Below are 20,910 nucleotides of genomic sequence, written 5' to 3'. Positions count from 1 at the left end.
TTTCTTATCGTCTATGATTAATTTCAAAGAAGTGGGCTTTTTAAAATAGTTTGTTTATAGCAATTTTCCCTTAAGAGAAATGGGTCAGAGCTGTATGATCGCCCCCCCCCCCCGCGCGCGCACACACACACACACACACACACACACACAGTGTTTATACAGAAACAGCCTCTTCACCAATGCAAGCAGTACAGGAGAAGAGAAAACCAGCATGTGACCCCAGAAATGCCACAAAGCCTGGGGAAGGACGCTATGGCACTTTCCCCCTGTGGGAGGAGCCCTCAAGGTCACCCTTTAGAGCCTACTGGTTCTCAACCTACTTACTATTCTAATACCTTATTTATATGATGTCTCAGCAGATGAGAAGCAGCAAATTAGAAAGCAGAGCCCTGGAAGAGAGAGGCATACTGATAACAGAAGTGAGTGCTGGCAAGCTGAGTGCAAGTAAGGAGACCCAAACAGTACTACATTTGATGGCCCCAGAGAGTAATTAACAGTCCAAATGGAAACCCTAAATCCATGACAGGTGACATAATTTGCAGAGCCCAGTGCAAAATGAAAATGCCAAGCCCCTCATTCAAAAAAGTATTAAGAATTTCCAGACAATGACAGCAGAGCATTAAACCAAGCATGTGGCCCTTCTGAGCACAGGTCCTATATGACTGCATAGGTAGCATGGCTGTGAAGCCAGACCAGCTTGTATCATCATGTTCAGCATGAGAGCCTGAGAAAGTGAAAGACACAGATAACAGGCTATGAAAAGCAGCACAGAAATATAGTTCTTTTTTAAAATTGTTGTTTTGGCCCTTAGAATGTTGAATTTCAGTTATCTGGGAAAACCACTTGTGTATAATTCCTCCATCTCAGGAGCTACCAGCTATCATTACAATTCCAACATGCGCCTTCAACGACCAGCTCAGGGTTCCCCCTCAACCCCAGTTTTTCCTTTGTTGAAGTGTTTTTGTCTGATAAACAGCCTGTTTGTTCTTTTGGGTCTGAGCAGTTTCCTATTTCCTCATGTTCCTCCCATGCCTATGCAAAGAATCCAAAATCCATAAAGGCTTATTAAATCAGAGAGAGATGAAAGCACAAAGTCATTCACTAGTCATTATAACCCAGCAATGCATTAATGGATATCCACTGAAAACATGTCCACTATTTCTAAACATATGCATGTAAATATAAATCCACTGACTATATTTGATTAAGGTCTGATGGTGAGACTTTGGAGACTCTGACTATCAAAGCCCACTTTACACTGAAAGTCATTTCATTGGGCACTAAAACTACTTAAATACTAAAATTACAGAAATATGTCCAAATCTAGTTTCATAATAAACCATTTTAATAAATATCCTTATTTCCCGTGCATGAACATCATTTCTTCAAGAGGAAAGCATTTCTCACTATGACAGAAAACAATTTAACTAAGTAAAAAATGAACAATTTAGTATGTACATAGCAAAGATGAAGTATGTCTTTATAAAATGGGAGATTTTACAGAGAAGAGAAATTAACTTAAGTGGTAGGAGGTAAAATTGGATTTGTCTTGCTTAACTGCAATGGCACCATATTTAAAAATGGTGCATTGGCAAAGGCTCAGCACTGTCGGCCTGTAATTGTCTGTTTCTAATGTGATGGATTTATTTTACATCTCCTCGCTCATGTTCTCGGATGTTTTCCTTCCTAAAACAACCAATAAATATTATAACCATTTATTATTGCCAGAAAAAAGTCCCATAAAGAACCTTAATATTATTTACTTAATCTCTTCATTTTAAAGCTGTGTGACAATAGCAATAAATAACAGTTGATGGTGAAATGATTCTAGACTATGAGATCTTAAAGGGTAGGGTCCTTGTGTTATCAGTCCCGGACTCCCTCTGCTTAGCAGAGTGCCTGGTATACTATAGGCACTCATAAAACATAAATATGTAATATATATCTGAGACCTCCAACACATTTAATCAGACATACTCTTCATCAGTTTTCAAGAAAACAAATTCTGTTGAAAGGCAAGAATTTTGAGTGCATTTAATATTAACTATAATAGTTAATATTTATTGAACACTTTGTATAGACAAGACTAAGCTAAATACTTTATAAAATACATTAACCCATTTAATTCTCACAACTCATTATCTCCATTTTACTAAAGGGGAACCTGAACCACAAGAAGTTAAAAACGTGTCCATTGCCATATGGTTGGTATGTGAATAAGATGGGGCTCCCCTCCAAGAAGAAATCCATGCTTCTTATGGGTATACTGTGTGAATCTCACAGAGTGAATTCCTGGAGGACAGGTGGCTATCATGCACATCTTGTTCAATAGGCTAAGGATAAGCAGAATTGTCTAAAAGACTATAATTCACTTTTCACAGAATTGTTGGCCAATTTTCCTGTGGAATCCTATAGATAAAATATAAAACAGTAAATATCTACCTAAGAACTATTAATAAAGAAAGACACGGCTTAATCCAAGCACATGCTGGAGACCACAAATATTTTAGGTCATGACCCACAGAATTTCATAAATGAAAGAGAAAAGGTAGTGGTCAACGTTCAAGCTAATGTAGATGAAAAATCCCAGAAATAACATGATTTATAATGACAAATAACCTTTCACTGATCTCTCCCCTAATTACCAAACCTACAGACCTCTTCCAGTTTTCAACCTTTGTGCATCAACCAATATTAGAGAACATTTATTCTTTCTGTGCTTCTCCCCTGCTTGGCTTTCTACAGCAATAGTCTCTTATGGCTCCTTCCTTGCATAAAGAGAAACCCGTTTCAAGCTCTGACGGCAGTTATGTGTTATTACTACAAGGTATGTTCGAGCACTTAAAGGCAAAGAGCACAGCTAAGTTTCACTAATACCAGAGCCAGCCATCAGAAAGTCCTTAGGATCAAGCCTATCAGAGCTTGTCTGTCTGTCTGTCTGTCTGTCAGCTGTTTCATGCACACAGTCACTGTCTTAGTCCATTCAGGCTGTCATAACAAAATACCATGTTTATGAGGCTGGGTGGCTCATAAACAACAGAAATTTATTTCTCATAGCTCTGGAGTCTGGAAACCCAAGGTTAAGATGCCAGTAGATTTGATGTCTAGTGAAGGCCCACTTCCTTGGTTGAAGACTGCACCTTCTATCTGTGTCCTTAAATGGCAGAAAAGGGGAACAGTCTCCCTGGAGTCTCTTTTACAAGGGTGTTCAGTCTATTGCTGAGGGGTGGCTCCACCCTTATGATGTAATTATTTCCCAAAGCCTCACCTTCAAATAGCATTGCCTTGGTGATTTGATTTTAACATATGAATTTTGGAGAGAGATCAGCATTCCCCTAGAGTCCTCAATTTTATAGCTCCTCAAGTTCGCCACAGCCAGAGATTACTTCTGAATCCCAGCAACAAATTCTTGGAAGAGAGAATATCGATCCTAGTATCAAGGAAAGAAGGGTTGAGGGTTAACACTCAGAAAAAAAATGCGATAATCTTGTAGGTTGGTCAGATATTTCTAAAGTTATTTACAACAAAGTATCTTCCCTGAGAGGACTCTTCAATTCTCACATTCTCAGGGTCACCAAATCCTGGGTAATTATTTCTACATAGTCTTTCCCATTAGTAATCCTATTCCTTTTCTATAGTGCCATGGTCCTTGATAGACTCCAGGACTTAGTCAGAGGTAGAGATGGTCTCAGGACCTTCCACAGCAAATAAATATCCTTTCTCATACCAACTCCCCATCAGTGCTAGGTTGAAATGGATGCAAAGTGTGGGCATAGTACGGAAGGCTGTTATAATCAATTAGTGATGTCTGTGATGGGGAAAAACAGTGTCAGCACGTGAGTCAGATGTTGATGCTTTTGACTCAGGTTCTGATTCTTTGTTGACAGATGAGGATTCTGAGGCCTACAGAAATAAGGTAAACTTGCTCTAAGAGAAGTTAGTGGCAGTGGTCGGGCAAAAATCTGGATAACCCAACTACTACTACTAGTGCTCTTTCCAAGGCATCTTGCTATTTTATTCTTGGGAAGTAGACATATCTAAAATAGAGAGAGGGGCTTCTAGGAGCCTAAGAGAGCCCCAACACAGTCCACTTTTCAGCCACAACCTAGTCACATATATGGAAGTCAGCAGGGCAGAGGGACACAGTCTCACAAGATGAAAACTTAATTGATAGGTAAAGTGTTATATTTATTTGTAGTTTGATATCACCAACTGCCTAAGGCCTTAACCATACAGTGTGGATGCTGATTTAGCTAAAGCATTCTACCCATAAAAACATCGTCATTTAACATTTATTGAGAGTTTACTACATGCTGAGTACTTTTTAAGCTACTTTACACATATTAACTCATTTAATCTTGGTGGCAAGCCAATTCATTAGTTACTATCATTACTCCCATTTTCACAGAACAAGAAACTGAAGCTCAGAGAGGTTATATAAAGGGCCCAGTATCATGTAGCTAAGGAGTGGTCAAGTTGGGATTCATATGCAAAGACATCTGATTCTAATGTCCAAGCTCTTGAGCATTACTCCACTTGGTTTCTCTCCTTTCCAGTGTTATTGTGAAGCCTAACTATGACTACACGTAGCAAAGTGCTTAAAAAACATTTGTCAGTTTGTTACAACATGACATGACTGCCGAGATGCCTGGGTGGCTCAGTGGTTGAGTGTCTGCTTTTGGCTCAGGTCGTGATCCCAGGGTCCTAGCATCGAATCCCACAGCAGGCTTCCCGGAGGGAGCCTGCTTCTCCCTCTGCCTATGTCTCTGCCTCCTTCTCTGTGTCTCTCATGAATAAATAAATAAAATCTTAAAAAAAAAAAAAACATGACATGACTGCCATCAATAACTTACTACGTGTTGGTTTTGGAATTTTGTTAGAGTTCCATGTGCTTTCCTAGAATAATCTACCTCTGGCTGAATAAAACTTATAGATTTCTGAAACACGTATATCTTTTTGTAAGAATGTCAAGAAGCTAGGAACAGAGTCATACAAAGATGACAGAAAATCACAAGACCAGAATATAAAGTGGTAACAATACTAAAACTGGACTTTGGCTCTCAAGGTTAATGATGAGACTACATTTCACCTGGTAGTAACTTCTCATGTAGAAACTTTCAGTACTTTGAAGGAACTGTGCTTCCAGAGAATCAGCTTTAAAAGACTAAGAAATGACAAAATTAACAAGACTCATGAGATCCGGATTTATGAGGGACACTGAATGCCAGTCAAGAGTAACTTCCATGTGGCCCCACAGGCCCCAAGGAGTATGAGAGCACCATCAGAGGATGATCTTCCAGAAGTCCTGAAATACTCAGAGTGATGTAATGTCACACCAGTTTCTCATCAAAACCCCTAGCCCTTTCAGAACTACCAAATAAATAAACTTAAGTAGAACATAAGTACTGCAAAATAAACTAAAAACAAACTATTTAACTAATGCCAGGTTTGACTAGCATAAAAATTGCTAGAAGTTTTAATATTTGGTCTAGTCATCAGAGCACTGAACTAGGAATCTGTGACCCTTACCTCTCCGCACTTCCCTCACCCCTTTATGAGAGCTCAATCTTCCCATCTGTACCCTGAGACCACACCTTATAGTAGTTTCCTAGGGCTGCTGTAACAAAGTACCACAAACTGGATGGCTTTAAACAATAGAAGTTTATTCACCCATAGCTCTGGAAGCCAGAAGTCCAAAATTAGGGTGTAGGCAGGGTCATGCTCCCTCTGAGGACTCTAGGCCTTCTAGGATCCTTCCTTATCTTTTCCTAGTTTCCAGTGGTTGCTGGCAGTCCTTGTCATTACTTGGCTTGTGATGTCATTACTCCTATGTCTCCAACTTCACATGGCTGTCTTCTGTGTTTGTGTCTCTGTGTCTAGATTTTCCTCTCCTAATATGGATGCTAGTTACTGAATTAGAGTCCACCCTAATCCAGTATTACCGAATTTTAACTTGATTGTATCTGCAAAGATCCTCTTTCCAAATAAGATCACATTCATGAGCACAGGGGAATTAGGATTTCAACATCTTTTTAGGGTGGGGAGGACACAATTCAACCTGTAAGACACCTGTTTTGAAGTGTGCACCTAATCATCTGAAAGATTTCCCAGATCCAAAGTTCTAGGCTCATTAAAGTGTTTATTGAATTTGCTCCCATTTTTCAAATTAGATAGCCTTTGTCTTTAGCCCTATGGATCATTAATCAGACAAACCCTAGTTTTGCGCCGACCAGCTGGGTGACCCTGGCAAGTTGCCCATGAGTCCAGGGCTCCAGTTTCTTAAGCTAAGGGAGATGATACCAGCATGGCTGGGGGCACAGAGCAGACCTGTGCTTTTGGGGAAGGTTCCTCTTCTCACCTTCCTGTTACATATCTGGGAGAGAAAGGCACACACCCAGGCCGTATCCAGGAGTCTCCCTAACGATGGTGGCGAAGAATGTAGAGAAGCAAGCAGCGGTTTCAATTAAAATTCACTGTTTCTTTCAGAACAGAAGAAAGTAATAAACCAATGCAGTAAATTAGTGCTGTGGAATTAATGCCCAGATAGACGAAATAAAAGAGAAATTTATGACCTTAATCAATCTCTTAAAAAATATATACATATATACAACTCCATCATCTGCTTTATTTACACCCTCCCAAATAATTCTCAGTAATTTTCAGCAGCAGCTTTGCCAGCAGCTGCTGGCTGTGTATCTAGGAGCGCCACCCCTCCTCCATGCCCCTTCCTGGTGGGTTAGCAGGACAGGGAGCGACATGGAAGACTGACCACCAGCCCCACTGAATGACCAACACCTCATCCCTTGGGAGGCACTTCTGAGCCTCTTACACAACTGGTGGGTCCCGAGCCAGGCAGCAGCATCATTCTCTTCCCTCCAGGACTGCCTGCTCAGTCCTCTGTCCCTTTTACCAAACTTCCCCATTCCTGATTGTCATTCAGTTTTATAAAATCCTTTTTCCATGTAACAGTTGTATTAACTCAAAGATCTGAATCTCATAAATGGGTGAAACAGATACTGTTGCCCAACTAGTAATCCTGTTCATTGAAACTTGACTTAATTTGGCAGGGGCAGGGGCAGGTCAATGATTTCCTTCATATTATTAATGGGGCACCAGTTTTCACTTCACTAAGTCTTTCCAATCCTATGTTGTATCTAAAGATGGAGATCTGGGACACCAGTCGAAGTCCTCACAAATCTACCAGTCGGGTGGGGCTTGTGAATGAACACTGCATACTTACAACAGATGCCAAAGACCTCAGAGAGCCTTCGTCTAGGTACAGGACTACAGAATCCTCAGTGGAAGTCAAAAGGATTTTTTTTCCTTTTCATCTACCTTTATTTCAAGGAAAGAACAATCCCCATATTTATCCATCAGAAGGCTGACATTAAGCAGAAATAGGATTTGGAGCTGTAAAAGTATTTTAAGGGAATAAACCCTGGGAACCTCAAATAATTTCTTCATGCTATCTTCTGAAAAACGCTGTTCAAAACTGACTCTAACGAAAATTCTGTTACAGCCAAATCCTCTCCAAATAATGAGCAGAGAAAAAGATAACTGTATCCACATTTATTATGTTTGAAGATTTGTTATTATTTTGTTCTTTTCCTAATGGATTTGATTTCAAGCATTCAGAGAGCCTTTAAAAAACAAAGAACTCAGAGTCAGAGGGCAGCTCTAGATTTCTTTCCATTTTTATTTCGTTGTATTATTAATGATACATATGCATGCATATATATATATGTAGATATAAGTATAGATGTACACACTTTTTTTTAAGGTTAACAAATCCATCACACCTTCAAACCCAGTCATTCATTTTGTACAGGATGCTTTGGTAAGGGCCATATGGAAAAGAATCCTACAAAATATTCCATACTCATTCATCAGTTCTTAACCCCCAGGAGACATTCAACAATGCCAGGAGGTATTTTGACTGTCACAACTATTGTCCTACTCAATAATGCATAGGACAGCCCCCACCTTGAGACTTGTCCAATCCAAAATGTTGACAGCACTGAGGTTGAGAAACTCTGAAATTAGCACTTACGATCTTAACCAGCACACAGACAAAATCAAGCCACAGGAAGAAGAGCCAGAGTCCACCACAGGAAAGAGCATGTTCTCCCTTGTGATGGACAGCCCTGACCAAGCCCTCTGCACCCTCATAATCCCCAACCCCCATCCTTCCAGCCCATAGTTGTGAGTTGATCAAATGGGGAAACCCGCAGCCTCCCAGGGAACATAATGACAGTGTAGGAAAGTTCCCTTTGTCCTTGTTCATTTGGAGCACATTCACAGGGATGCAAAGGTCACTGCTGAATTTAAATAACCCCCCTGTGATAAATCTGCATGAGCCCGATTTGTTCTACTGGACTTGTTGGATTAAATGAACACAATTTAATGTTCTATAGGACAAGGCCTCCTTTCATGGCTGAAAGAAGGAGCGAGGGTGATTTACAGTTTCATACATACTCATTCGCTACATTATCTGCTTTGTGCCTGTACTTATGAATATCAACTCATCATCTAGCGGCCATTTCTACCCATTCAGGAGAATTTAGCTTTCCATTAGGAAGGAATAAGGAATAAGAGACGGTAACAAGAGATTGGCACAGCATTCAAGCTGAAGAAAAAGCACCAATATTTGTACCCTTGCCCCTCACCTTGTGTTTTTTTCTTTTTAATCTCTGGTTTTATACACAAAACAAGGTTTCCTTCTGGTTTCCAGGAAAAGGTAGTTTCCTAAGCAGATTACCAACAAACAGGGTCATGCATAAAGATAAGGATTAGGTTACTTAAGATACTAAATTATTTTTGAGTACCACTATCTTATGAACTAACCCTTTTTTATAATGACATACTAATATCCAGTGTTTGTTTATTCATTAAAGTAGGTCTGACCTCCACTTAGGAAGAAGTTCTGCTTCATTCCATATAATTGGAAACAATACAATTGCATTCAAACATTATATAACGCAGATTTTTATTAACCACAAGTCTTACGAATCAGTGATATTTTCTTCATGGATGATTAAAGAGAGTGGATTTTCATTTCTCTCCACTTCATAAAATACAAAGTATAAGCCAGGTTATGAGAGCTGATTTGGGGGGTGGGTAAAGAGACTACTTGGAATGCATAGTCACACCTCAAAATTCCAGCAATGTGAGGCAAGAGTGAATGGATAAATTATAAGGTGGGCTACCCTGTCCTCAGGTAAATCTCTCAGCACAGTGTTACCTCCCTCTTTTGTTTCGTTTGGGTACTGAAGTCTAGAGCCTTCTAAGTTCTCCAGGAAAGCAACATCAGCTTCCCTTGAGAACTTGTCGGAAATGCTCCACCTCAGGAATCTGTAGCCTAACAAGATAGCCAAGTGATTATTATCATGTTGAAGTGTGGTTTAGACTTTTCCTTCTGTTACCTTTCCTGGTTTTTTACCCACTATGTCTTATACCATACACCAAAAGACATGCTGATAGTATTTGGAGTTGATTAAAAAACAGAGGATGTTCAGTATTTTAATAAGCTATCCCTCCCATTTAAATAGGGAAAAAATGTCTAAATCCAAAGATACCAATGGCTGAGGGTAGAATTTGAGGTACCTCTGCAGCAGACACACTTATGAAGAGGAACTCTTCCTCTCTACCCACGTGGTGGGCAGGGTAGCTAGTCTACCCACACATAAAGCATATTGCGGTCAGGTTTATCCCAAGATGTTCACAGAAAGTCAAAGGGAGTTCAGCTTTCTCACCACTCAAACACAGATGGAGATGCCAGTGACCAAAGCATGGACCAAAAGGAGACATATGTCACACTGCAGGGAGGAATTCAGAAAGCCTTATGCCCTAGATAATCGATCAGCAGAAGATCTGGAAAAAGCAAGGATCACCTACATAGACAGGGGCTCTCAGTGCAGCGTATGCTAATCCTGGTTGTATGCTGAGCAGAGGCAAAGGAAAACAGAAAGGGATCTTTTTATTTATGTTTTTTTTCCCTCCAAAAGTATTAAGTTGGCCTCCCAAAAGAAAGATATATAACCCAAGGCTTTTAAAAATCCAAATATTGGGACGCCTGGGTGGATCAGCGATTGAGCGCCTGCCTTTGGCCCAGGGTGTGATCCTGGAGTGCCAGGATCGAGTCCCACATCAGGCTCCCTGCATGGAGCCTGATTCTTCCTCTGCCTGTGTCTCTGCCTTTCTCTGTATCTCTCATGAATAAATAAATAAAATCTTAAAAAATATTAAAAAAAATGAATAAATAAAAATAAAAATCCAAATATCACCAAAGAGAGAGATATATACATATTTGTTACTTCTAATGTCTTACAACACTCCAGACATTTATGAGTCTTTTAAAATTCTCTTTCTAATGGTATAATGCCTCTCAAACTAGCTTAAGTAGCAGCAGATGGGCTTTCAAGGTCAGTTTAACTTGTTTATATTCCCAAGGTAGTTTTCTGGCTCTCTCTCTCTCTCTCTCTGCAGATGGACCCATTCTTCCGGGCCCACTTCAGATCTGAGAAGTCCTTGCCCCAGGCCCCCTCTGACATGTTACCCTTTCCACAGAGTTTGACCATTTATTTCTTTTTTTTTTTATTTTTTTTTATTTTTTATTTTTTATTTTTTTTTTTATTTTTTATTGGTGTTCAATTTACTAACATACAGAATAACACCCAGTGCCCGTCACCCATTCACTCCCACCCCCCGCCCTCCTCCCCTTCTACCACCCCTAGTTCGTTTCCCAGAGTTAGCAGTCTTTACGTTCTGTCTCCCTTTCTGATATTTCCCACACATTTCTTCTCCCTTCCCTTATTTTCCCTTTCACTATTATTTATATTCCCCAAATGAATGAGAACATATAATGTTTGTCCTTCTCCGACTGACTTACTTCACTCAGCATAATACCCTCCAGTTCCATCCACGTTGAAGCAAATGGTGGGTATTTGTCATTTCTAATAGCTGAGTAATATTCCATTGTATACATAAACCACATCTTCTTTATCCATTCATCTTTCGTTGGACACCGAGGCTCCTTCCACAGTTTGGCTATCGTGGCCATTGCTGCTATAAACATCGGGGTGCAGGTGTCCCGGCGTTTCATTGCATCTGTATCTTTGGGGTAAATCCCCAACAGTGCAATTGCTGGGTCGTAGGGCAGGTATATTTTTAACTGTTTGAGGAACCTCCACACAGTTTTCCAGAGTGGCTGCACCAGTTCACATTCCCACCAACAGTGTAAGAGGGTTCCCTTTTCTCCGCATCCTCTCCAACATTTGTTGTTTCCTGCCTTGTTAATTTTCCCCATTCTCACTGGTGTGAGGTGGTATCTCATTGTAGTTTTGATTTGTATTTCCCTGATGGCAAGTGATGCAGAGCATTTTCTCATATGCATGTTGGCCATGTCTATGTCTTCCTCTGTGAGATTTCTGTTCATGTCTTTTGCCCATTTCATGATTGGATTGTTTGTTTCTTTGGTGTTGAGTTTAATAAGTTCTTTATAGATCTTGGAAACTAGCCCTTTATCTGATATGTCATTTGCAAATATCTTCTCCCATTCTGTAGGTTGTCTTTGAGTTTTGTTGACAAAGAGATGGAAAAGTATTCCATGCTCATGGATTGGCAGAATTAATATTGTGAAAATGTCAATGTTACCCAGGGCAATATACACGTTTAATGCAATCCCTATCAAAATACCATGGACTTTCTTCAGAGAGTTAGAACAAATTATTTTAAGATTTGTGTGGAATCAGAAAAGACCCCGAATAGCCAGGGGAATTTTAAAAAAGAAAACCCTATCTGGGGGCATCACAATGCCAGATTTCAGGTTGTACTACAAAGCTGTGGTCATCAAGACAGTGTGGTACTGGCACAAAAACAGACACATAGATCAGTGGAACAGAATAGAGAATCCAGAAGTGGACCCTGAACTTTATGGGCAACTAATATTCGATAAAGGAGGAAAGACTATCCATTGGAAGAAAGACAGTCTCTTCAATAAATGGTGCTGGGAAAATTGGACATCCACATGCAGAAGAATGAAACTAGACCACTCTCTTTCACCATACACAAAGATAAACTCAAAATGGATGAAAGATCTAAATGTGAGACAAGATTCCATCAAAATCCTAGAGAAGAACACAGGCAACACCCTTTTTGAACTCGGCCATAGTAACTTCTTGCAAGATACATCCACGAAGACAAAAGAAACAAAAGCAAAAATGAACTATTGGGACTTCATCAAGATAAGAAGCTTTTGCACAGCAAATGACCATTTATTTCTTATAAACTGCCTTACATTCTTTGCTAAAGTACATTGTATGTGTGATGGTCCCATTTTTCCCATGAGAATAAATTCCCTGAATGCAGAAACCATCTCATGCCTCTGTTATATCTGCCATCTTGCAATACCTGAGGTCTAAGACAGCAGTAGACAATAGTGCACAACACACTTTCTAAGCCTTAATGGAAGGTTCCAGTGCTATACAATATGTAATGAGGAAAAACATTGCTGCCTTTCTGCCTTTCAAGTATGCCTTCCTCAAAAGACAGTGGAATTGTGAAGTACCGTATGTGCCACTTACATAAACTTTATTCTAGTGGGGAATATAGGATGATTAATAATAGTAACAACAACAGCTAAAATCTAGTGAGTGAATGCTTGTACTGGGCTAAGTGGTTTCCATACTATAGATAGAACTAAAATAAACATTCTAAAACCCTAGAGGAACTACTCACACCTGTTCCCCAATTGAGACTGGATAACTAGTTAATGGCCACCTTGGATTTTGTTACAAGGGCTAGAAGCAAGCATTTGCATTCCTGTTCACCCAAAGAGGCAAGTGGACACCAGCCTGTTGGGTGTCTCCAGCTCAGAACACTTTGGTAGGGCTCTGGTTACTTATGAGCTGAGGCATACATACACAAAGAAACTGCACTGGATTGAATTCAACTGCTTAGCATGGGTTCTCTGTGCAGGTCAGAAAGGACCTCAGAGTGGTACAGCTTTTGTTTTTACTCTTAAGCCACAGAAATTACTGAGTTTTTAGTAGAAATTACTGTGGTTTTAGGTCTGGTAGGGAAAAAATAGCATTTTGGGTAGAGAATGCTATTCAGTAGAGAAATCTCTCCCCTTTCTTGGGTCTGGGACATCTGTTATCTTCCGCAAGCTGTGGAACATAAGTATTGACATTATTTGACTATGCATTAAAAATCATTAAATCTTATTTATCATGTATCACATTGCCAAGGCAAAACAAAACTATAAATTTCAACTCGACCACAAAGGAAGGAATGAAAGGTCAGTTTACTAGAGTCTACATCCAGTTGAAAAAATCTAAAGCAAAGATCTTTAATAAGTATATTGGTTGGATGCATCTCCCACTTCATTAATAAAGAATGTTACATTAACATAACTATTTCAGACAAATGGTTTTAGAAAGACAGGAAGAAATGCTAAAGCGTGAAGTGTCTCTGTAGAGAGTTTTGAGAGCTGACTACAGACTGTTCATTGGCAGCGTTATACTCAGAGCAACGTGCTTCACAAGAATTACACCAGGCTTGCGGTTCTGTGAATCTTAACAGAAATAAGTATAGTGGTAACATGATTCTTCCAGAGCTTTGTAGTTTACCAACAACTTTCAAACACATTACAACTTTCTGTCTTCATAAATAAACCTCCTATGTAGTAAGCAGTATCATTTTCATTTTACAGATAAGAACCTGAGGTCTAAGGAGAATGAATGATGTATCCATAAGCAGAGGTAAGGAAGTCAAGATGGGGTACCACCTTTTATTGCATTTTCAATATTTCAGGCACTATGCTAAGCATTTCACATAGGACTCCTATTTTTCTTGCAACAATCCTTGCTCTGTAATAGATATTAGTCACTTTGTTAATTTCATGTACCTTTGGGTCCCAGGAAGGCTTGGGACCCATATCATACGTTTGTAACTGTTACTAGATTTTGTTTGGAAACTAGTAGGCACAATAATAAATGTTCAGTGAGTGAATAAGTGAACAAACAAAATCTAGTGTTTTCTTATCATGTGCTTGAGAATTACAAAGTAATGCTATGTATTTCTTTTAGACAATTAGAAAAGTTAGTCTAAAATGTCATTCCTGGCACAAATGTTTTTTTAAAATCTATGGCAAGGACAGAGAAATTATAAATCTAATTAAGGCTATTATTATGCATGATAGGCTAAATTGTGATAATACAAGAGTCTCTGAAAATTCATGCCAACTTCTAAAATCTGCATAAAATACAGCTTCAGTTACATGAGTCTCTATGTTCTTCTTTGCATGTAACGTACAGCCTACATTCTTCACATCCAACCCAAATTCTTCCATGTGACTTTATTCTGAAAATCTTTTCAATGGTCAGAAGAGGAAGAGAAGAATTTGAAACTGCCTTTCTGCAGTGTCTTTTAACTTCTCAAAAAGAGGGTGGTGGGCTCACTATGAATGACTCAAGTAGCAATGGAATTAGAAGGAAGGCAGAAGGTGATGGGTGGGGTTCACATTCCACAAGGGCTGTGAAACGTGAAGACATCTGTGCCCTCTACGTTTTTATTGTGACATTTTTCTTGTCTTTATCCTCTCTCTCCTTCAACTTTCTGAAGTATCAGAGTTCATTTCTCTGCCACCATATTCCACAGAGCCCTTGGCTATAGTGAGAAAGTGAATCAGGAGGGGCTTTCGACCCAGCTCAGGTCCTTGAGCAGTTTATCCAACTTAACACAGCTCTGAAAGGTTGAGCTAGTCTCCAAATCCCCAAGTTTTCTCTTTCAAGTTCCAGCAGGCTTCAATATGACCTTGATAGTGGATGGCCACTCTTTGTATAATAATGGAATGCAAGTCAATTCCTGATTCAACACTCTTAAAATGTGAGAGTCCCCCTAACAAGAGGACTAACATACTTATAATTGGAGAAAATCAATTATTTCCTAAAACTTGGCATCCTTTCCAAATTATGTTCATGGGAATCTGACATTTATAAAATACATGGGGTCAGCTGTATGTTTCCTCTTTAACAAACATCGACAAAAGAAATAACTATCAACTCTATTAGGAAACCTGAGTATGTCCACACCAGCAAACATCAACTAGTCTAGCTTTTGACACTGTCAATTCACTTGCCCAGGGTGAAACAGCAATGCCATCTTTTTTGCATTCTTCTAAATTCCAATTAATTCAAACAAACTCTATCTGCCACAATTCTCACTGAGGGTTTGACTCTCTTTTTCAGATTAAACAAGGCAAATCACAAGAAAGCAAGAAAACTCTGAGACCTTCCCAAGTATATGTAATTGTCTCAGAATGCATTCCTCCAAATTTGATACCTGCCCTGCCTGAGCCTTAGCCAACAAATTGTAGGGCCAATTTCTAGAAATTTTTTTAAGCAAAAGACCCAAAAACTTAAAGGTGGTACATTTTATGTAAAAATTGAGACACTGGAAGTTCTTCGAAATATTGACACTACACTCACGGGTACTACAAGAATCATAAAAAATCTGGGGCTTAAATTTAAGGCTTACAGGAGATCATTTACAACAAGCTAGATGAAAGTCAAGCGAAGGAGAAACTCCTAGAAGTAAAGGAGTCACAAAGCCAGCTTATCCGCAGAACCCAGCCTAGGCCAGTTTTTTCCCTCCCAAGAAACACAAAGGGGACAGTTGGCCTTCTGAGTGGCTTGGGAACCACTTTTATTATTATGAGGAAAGCAAATCTGAAGCTTTTTGTGAAAGCCTCTAATTTCTATTAGATCACTTCACCTTGGTTCAGCTGAAGTTAAAACACACCAACCAGAATATACCAAGTAGAATGGTCACCTTTTCAGAAACTACCCACAGAAAAAAGAAGAATGTTGTTCTCTACATCATAAAGTAAATCAGGGGAAAGATAAAATGATCTAAATAAACAAGTGTCAGGCTGATGGGTTTAAAAGCTGGGCAACCAATGGAAAAAAGTCATATGAGCATTCCCTTACCTGTTTTGGTATTGATGGCAAAAAAATTCTGGGGATTCCCACTTGTAATCCTGTATGTCAGTTTCTCATTGGAACTGGAGTCAGGATCCTCAGCTTGGATCTGAATGACAGATACATCCTTTGGAGAGTTTTCCATGACAACAGGATAATAAATAGGTTCTGAGGTCAGGGGGGCATTGTCATTCACATCTTCAATTTCAATGTAGACCTCAATAGTAGAATAAAGCGGAACAACGCCCCGATCTGTGGCATACACGGTCAGCCAGTATGAACCCGTTGTCTCTCGATCAAGAATGTCTGCAGTAGAGATGACTCCTAAAAGAAAAGCAGAGAGACCGCTACAGCAAAACATTAAGTAAATTGTCCCCAATTCAGGGGGGCCTCACTAAATAATCTTGGCATATAAAAAAATCCTTAATGTAGGACTCAAATAAGATGTTTCTTTTTATGTAAGAAAATTATTTTCTGCAAAACCATACTAAGTAGCTGTCCTACCATTTGAGAAATATAATAACATTCACAAAGACTATTTGAATTTGGAGGAAGGGATATCTCAATACATATGCATGTACACACACACACACACATAGACACACACACACAAACAGAGAGAAGACAATAGGGAGCAATGGTAAGAGAGTAGGCCAGAGGTCAAAATACTTCCAGAGATGCATGGGAAGTCAGGGCACTATCAGGTCAGTATCTCCATTTGACCTTGATATTGAGTTCATTGCTTATGCAACCGAAAGCTCTCCCAGGGTAAATTATTTTATTTGTTCATTCACAAAAATGAAAAAGACCTTTCAAATGTTCTTTTGCCAGTTAGGATGGAAAATATTTTGTATGCAAAGATGTAATAAGCTTCCTTCACATCGTTTCCCTGAAAATCCAATGTCACAGTTATTCCAAAAGAATGAGAGAAGCAGCCAGACCGATACACTTTCTGAATGATCTTTACCATGTAACGAACCCTATAGAGGGCTCTAAATAAATTCTGAGTATCTGAGAGATACTCATGGACAATTATTTTAAATTAGGAGCAGAAAAATGTCCAATCTCCTCCCTTCAACTTTCCCGTTTCAGGGTAGAAACAAGTGCCAACCAGGAAATCAGGTGTCTGTCAGAAAAGCCAGAGAGAAAACACAGTGCTCTATCTTCACAGCACTCACCCAAAACACTGGGTTACAGAAACTTGCTACAGGAGCTCTTAAGCACTTTCACTGGGGTGGGAAAACTTGGGCTTAGCTTATAAAATCTCTTATAGTAGTCAGGATACTTGTGGAAAGCATGCAATTTGTGTAAATCTTTATTTTTACTTTTATTTTTTTTAAAGATGTTATTTATTTATTCATGAGAGGCACAGAGAGAGAGAGGCAGAGACATAGGGAGAGGGAGAAGCAGGCTCTATGCAGGGAACCTGATGCAGGGAACCTGATGCAGGACTCAATCCCAGGACTCCAGGATCATGCTCTGGGCCAAAGGCAGATGCTCAACTGTTGAGCCACCCAGATGTCCCTGTGTAAATTTTTATACCTGAAAAGACAGCCATGGAAAAAATCAAGAAATAGTTTTCCAATTCTGGACTGAATCCTCTAGCCTCTGAATTCCCATCAGACTTTAGACTGTATTAGGCATATAGTTTGGCCTACAGACCCTATATAAGAAAATGCCAAGTATAGCAATTGGAACAGAGGAGGGTATCTGTCCAGAAATAGGTCAGAATACTCAAAGTTGCCTAAAACTCAGAATGGCTAATCTTCTAAGGGAAGGAACCTAAGTGATGGTGAAGTTCTAACTCCAAAGTTAACCAGCAAAGAACCCTGCATAGGGTTATGCAATGGAACAAAAGATAACTTTTTTTTAAGACTTTATTTTTAAATAATCTCCACACCCAACATGGGACTTGAACTTACATCCTAAGATCAGGAGTCACATGCTTTACCGATTGAACCACCTAGGCACCCTGACAAAAGATAATCTTAAATATTCTCAATGGAATATGTAAAACATATTGGATTTCTTGTAGATTCATGGGTGTTACCTAGAAGTCAAAATAGAGATGCCAATATGGCATCAGAAGAATAGACAGCAAATAACAGGGTAGGAAGAAAACAGGAAGAGCAAAATACAGTGATTATAAACATACTGCTATGTGTCCATTGACTAAATGAGTAACACACATCCTTATAAACTGGACTGAGATAGAGCAGAATGTCAACATGGCACTAAGGTCTGGAGACATTGGAGGGCCAGAGACCTGGCCAAATGTGAGCAAAGGACTCAGGTCTACCACAGACACCATGGCAAGTTTCCTGGAATACTCACAGCAGTAAAAGCCCTAAGCCGCCATGCAGATACAAGTGACACTGAACCCGGGGGAATTAGAGCTCTTCAAGTTAGAGGACAGTCAAGTGCCATGAAACAAAGCAGTTTCTGGAATGGAGACAAAAAGTAGGCTGGTAGGATCTGGGATGCAGTGTATGGGTTACAAAAAATGCTCTAGAGATGCTGAGAAGCACATCTTGCATGAGACCTATCAATTCAACTCACAAGCATCCACTGGCCCCTGTGCTAGACATTGGAGGAATAGTAGTAACAGAGAAGATCTCTATCTTCAAGGGACTCATAGTCTTGCTGAGAAGACAGATCTCTCATGAGAAGATCTGCTCTGAGGGGAAAACTGCATAGCCAACAGCCAGGTTTCATCTGGGTTGGACTGATATACTAGGAAGGGCAAAAAAACCTAGCAGAAGAGGGTGGGAGGCAAGTAGAATAGTATTTACTGAGCATTTATAATGTGCTGTGAGGTTGCAACCTAACTCCTCTATAATATGAGCTTTATAATTCTCTTCTATGGATGAGCCATTAAGTCTCAAATGTGAGTAGGTAACTTTCCAAAAGTCGCATGGCTAATTGTAGAACTGAAGTCAGCCTGCCTCAATGCTCCAATTTCAAACCTAGACAGTATTACTTGGACAAGGTGTTTAAACCAAGCTAGCCTAGTTTTACTACCCATATCTCAGTGTTGTGGTGATCATGTAATTAAATGTATGTTAAGAGCTTAGCAAAATACTTGTAATGTAGTAGATGCTGAGTATGTTATACTGGTGTGAATCTAAGGCAACACCAAAAAGCCTTGTCAAGAGTAATCACACTCTAAAGCAAGGGACAATTTGAAGAGGAGAGAAGTTTTATATGGACTCATGTGTTGGATTTTTTTCTTTTCTCTGGTTGTGTGGCACTCTTGCATATATAGCCTTTGTGACTTGCTCATGACATACCTTTATGTGAAAATATCTGGGCTATTCAGGAAACAGTAAAATAAGTCCACTAAAAAGAGGACATAACACAACAAGCAACAAAATCAAAGAAGCTGGGTCAGCTTTGCTTATGCTTTGCCTGAACACCTACCACGCACGCACTTGTTGCACTCACATGCACTCATAAGCACATGTGCACATGTGCATATTCACATACATACATACACATACGGATTTGAAGAATTGCTTTGTGATCCCTGGAAATCACTTAATTCCTTTTTCTTGCACCTGTCAAACTGGAAGATGGTATATTACAGGCTTTGGACATTAAATGATTCTGAGAAGTCCTTGGATGAAAGGCATCCACTAATGCCAATTAAAATATATGAGTGGAATATTCTACTTTATTTTTAAATAAAGGATCAGACATGTCCCTAGAAATTAGAATTCTTTCTCATTAAAATAAAATGTCTATGGCTATATTTACTCACTATCTAGAAGTGCAAATGAGTATCTTGGAACATAGTGTTCAGATATCAGTCTCATGGTCCAAAACTGTGAGGACAAAATGAAAGAATGTGTTAAAAATTACTTTTAAGATTCATCCAAGGATCCATATTAATCAGATTAATACAACCAATGCCCAAGGACAGCATTTCCTCACATCCTACTATGCTCTCTTAGCTAATTATGACCTATATGGTCATAACTAAAAATGTAAACACACATGACCTTTTCTATTAAACAAAAACTCACTTTTGAGGTTGACCAAAGATTTCCAAAACCACGTCGTGAGCCCTTAGTTTTGTGACAACTGTCACACATTACTTTTTAAAACTGAAGGTGTATCTGACAAATGGTAAACTACACATATATAAAATAAACAATGCAGTCGGTTTTGTTACCCATGAAACCACTACCACAATCAGGATAGCAAACATAATCATAATCCCCAAAAGTATTCTCCTTCCCATTTTTAATCCCAATTAAAAATGCTCCCTACTCCAAGGCAACCCAGATTAGCTGTCACAACAGATCAATTTCCATTTTCTAGAATTTTACAGAAATGGAATCATGCAGTATGTACTCTTTTTGAATGGCTTCTTTCACACAGAATATATTATTTTAAGATTCATCTATGTTGAGATATATATCTGTATCTATATCTATATATATCAATGCATCACTTCGTTTAATTTTTGAGTAGTATTCCATTGTATATTTGTTTCAACCATTGACTTGATAGGCATTTCAGTTGCTTTCAGTTTTTAGATATTACAAATAAAACTGCTAAGAACCTTCAGATGCAAGTTTTATGCATAAGTACTTTCATTAGTCTTGAGTAATCACCTAGGAGTAGAACGGCTATATTACATGGCAAATATATGAGTTTACCATTTTACATTCCCACTAGCAGTCAATATAGGACATTCCAGTTGCTGTATATCCTCAGTTGTGTCATACCTCGCATGATCAGTTGCCTTAGACATTCTAATGCTATGTAGTGGTAGCCTGTAGTTTTAATTTGCATCCTCCTGATGATGTTGAACATCTTTAAAAGTGCTTACTTTCAATCTGCACTTCTTGTTTGGATAAATGTTCAGACTGTTTATTCATTCTTCTGACTGAGGTTTGTTTTCTTATTACTAAAATTTAAGAGT

At 39.1% G+C, this 20,910-nt stretch overlaps 1 protein-coding gene across 4 annotated transcripts in view; it reads right to left on the bottom strand.

The window, feature by feature from the left end:
* FAT3 (FAT atypical cadherin 3) overlaps window positions 1–20,910 on the bottom strand; it is a 648,833-nt gene that overhangs the window by 330,324 nt on the left and 297,599 nt on the right. For all 4 annotated transcript variants that reach the window (XM_077867437.1, XM_077867438.1, XM_077867439.1 and 1 more), the window contains exon 3: window positions 15,990–16,304. In XM_077867437.1, coding sequence (XP_077723563.1) covers window positions 15,990–16,304 — 315 coding nt within the window. The remainder of the gene's footprint in view (window positions 1–15,989; window positions 16,305–20,910) is intronic.

Source organism: Canis aureus, chromosome 23 (genome assembly GCF_053574225.1).
Source record: "Canis aureus isolate CA01 chromosome 23, VMU_Caureus_v.1.0, whole genome shotgun sequence".
In the NCBI taxonomy this organism is placed as follows: domain Eukaryota; kingdom Metazoa; phylum Chordata; class Mammalia; order Carnivora; family Canidae; genus Canis; species Canis aureus.
Note: the sequence above shows the minus strand (reverse complement) of the source record. Positions and strands in the feature narration are given on the sequence as shown.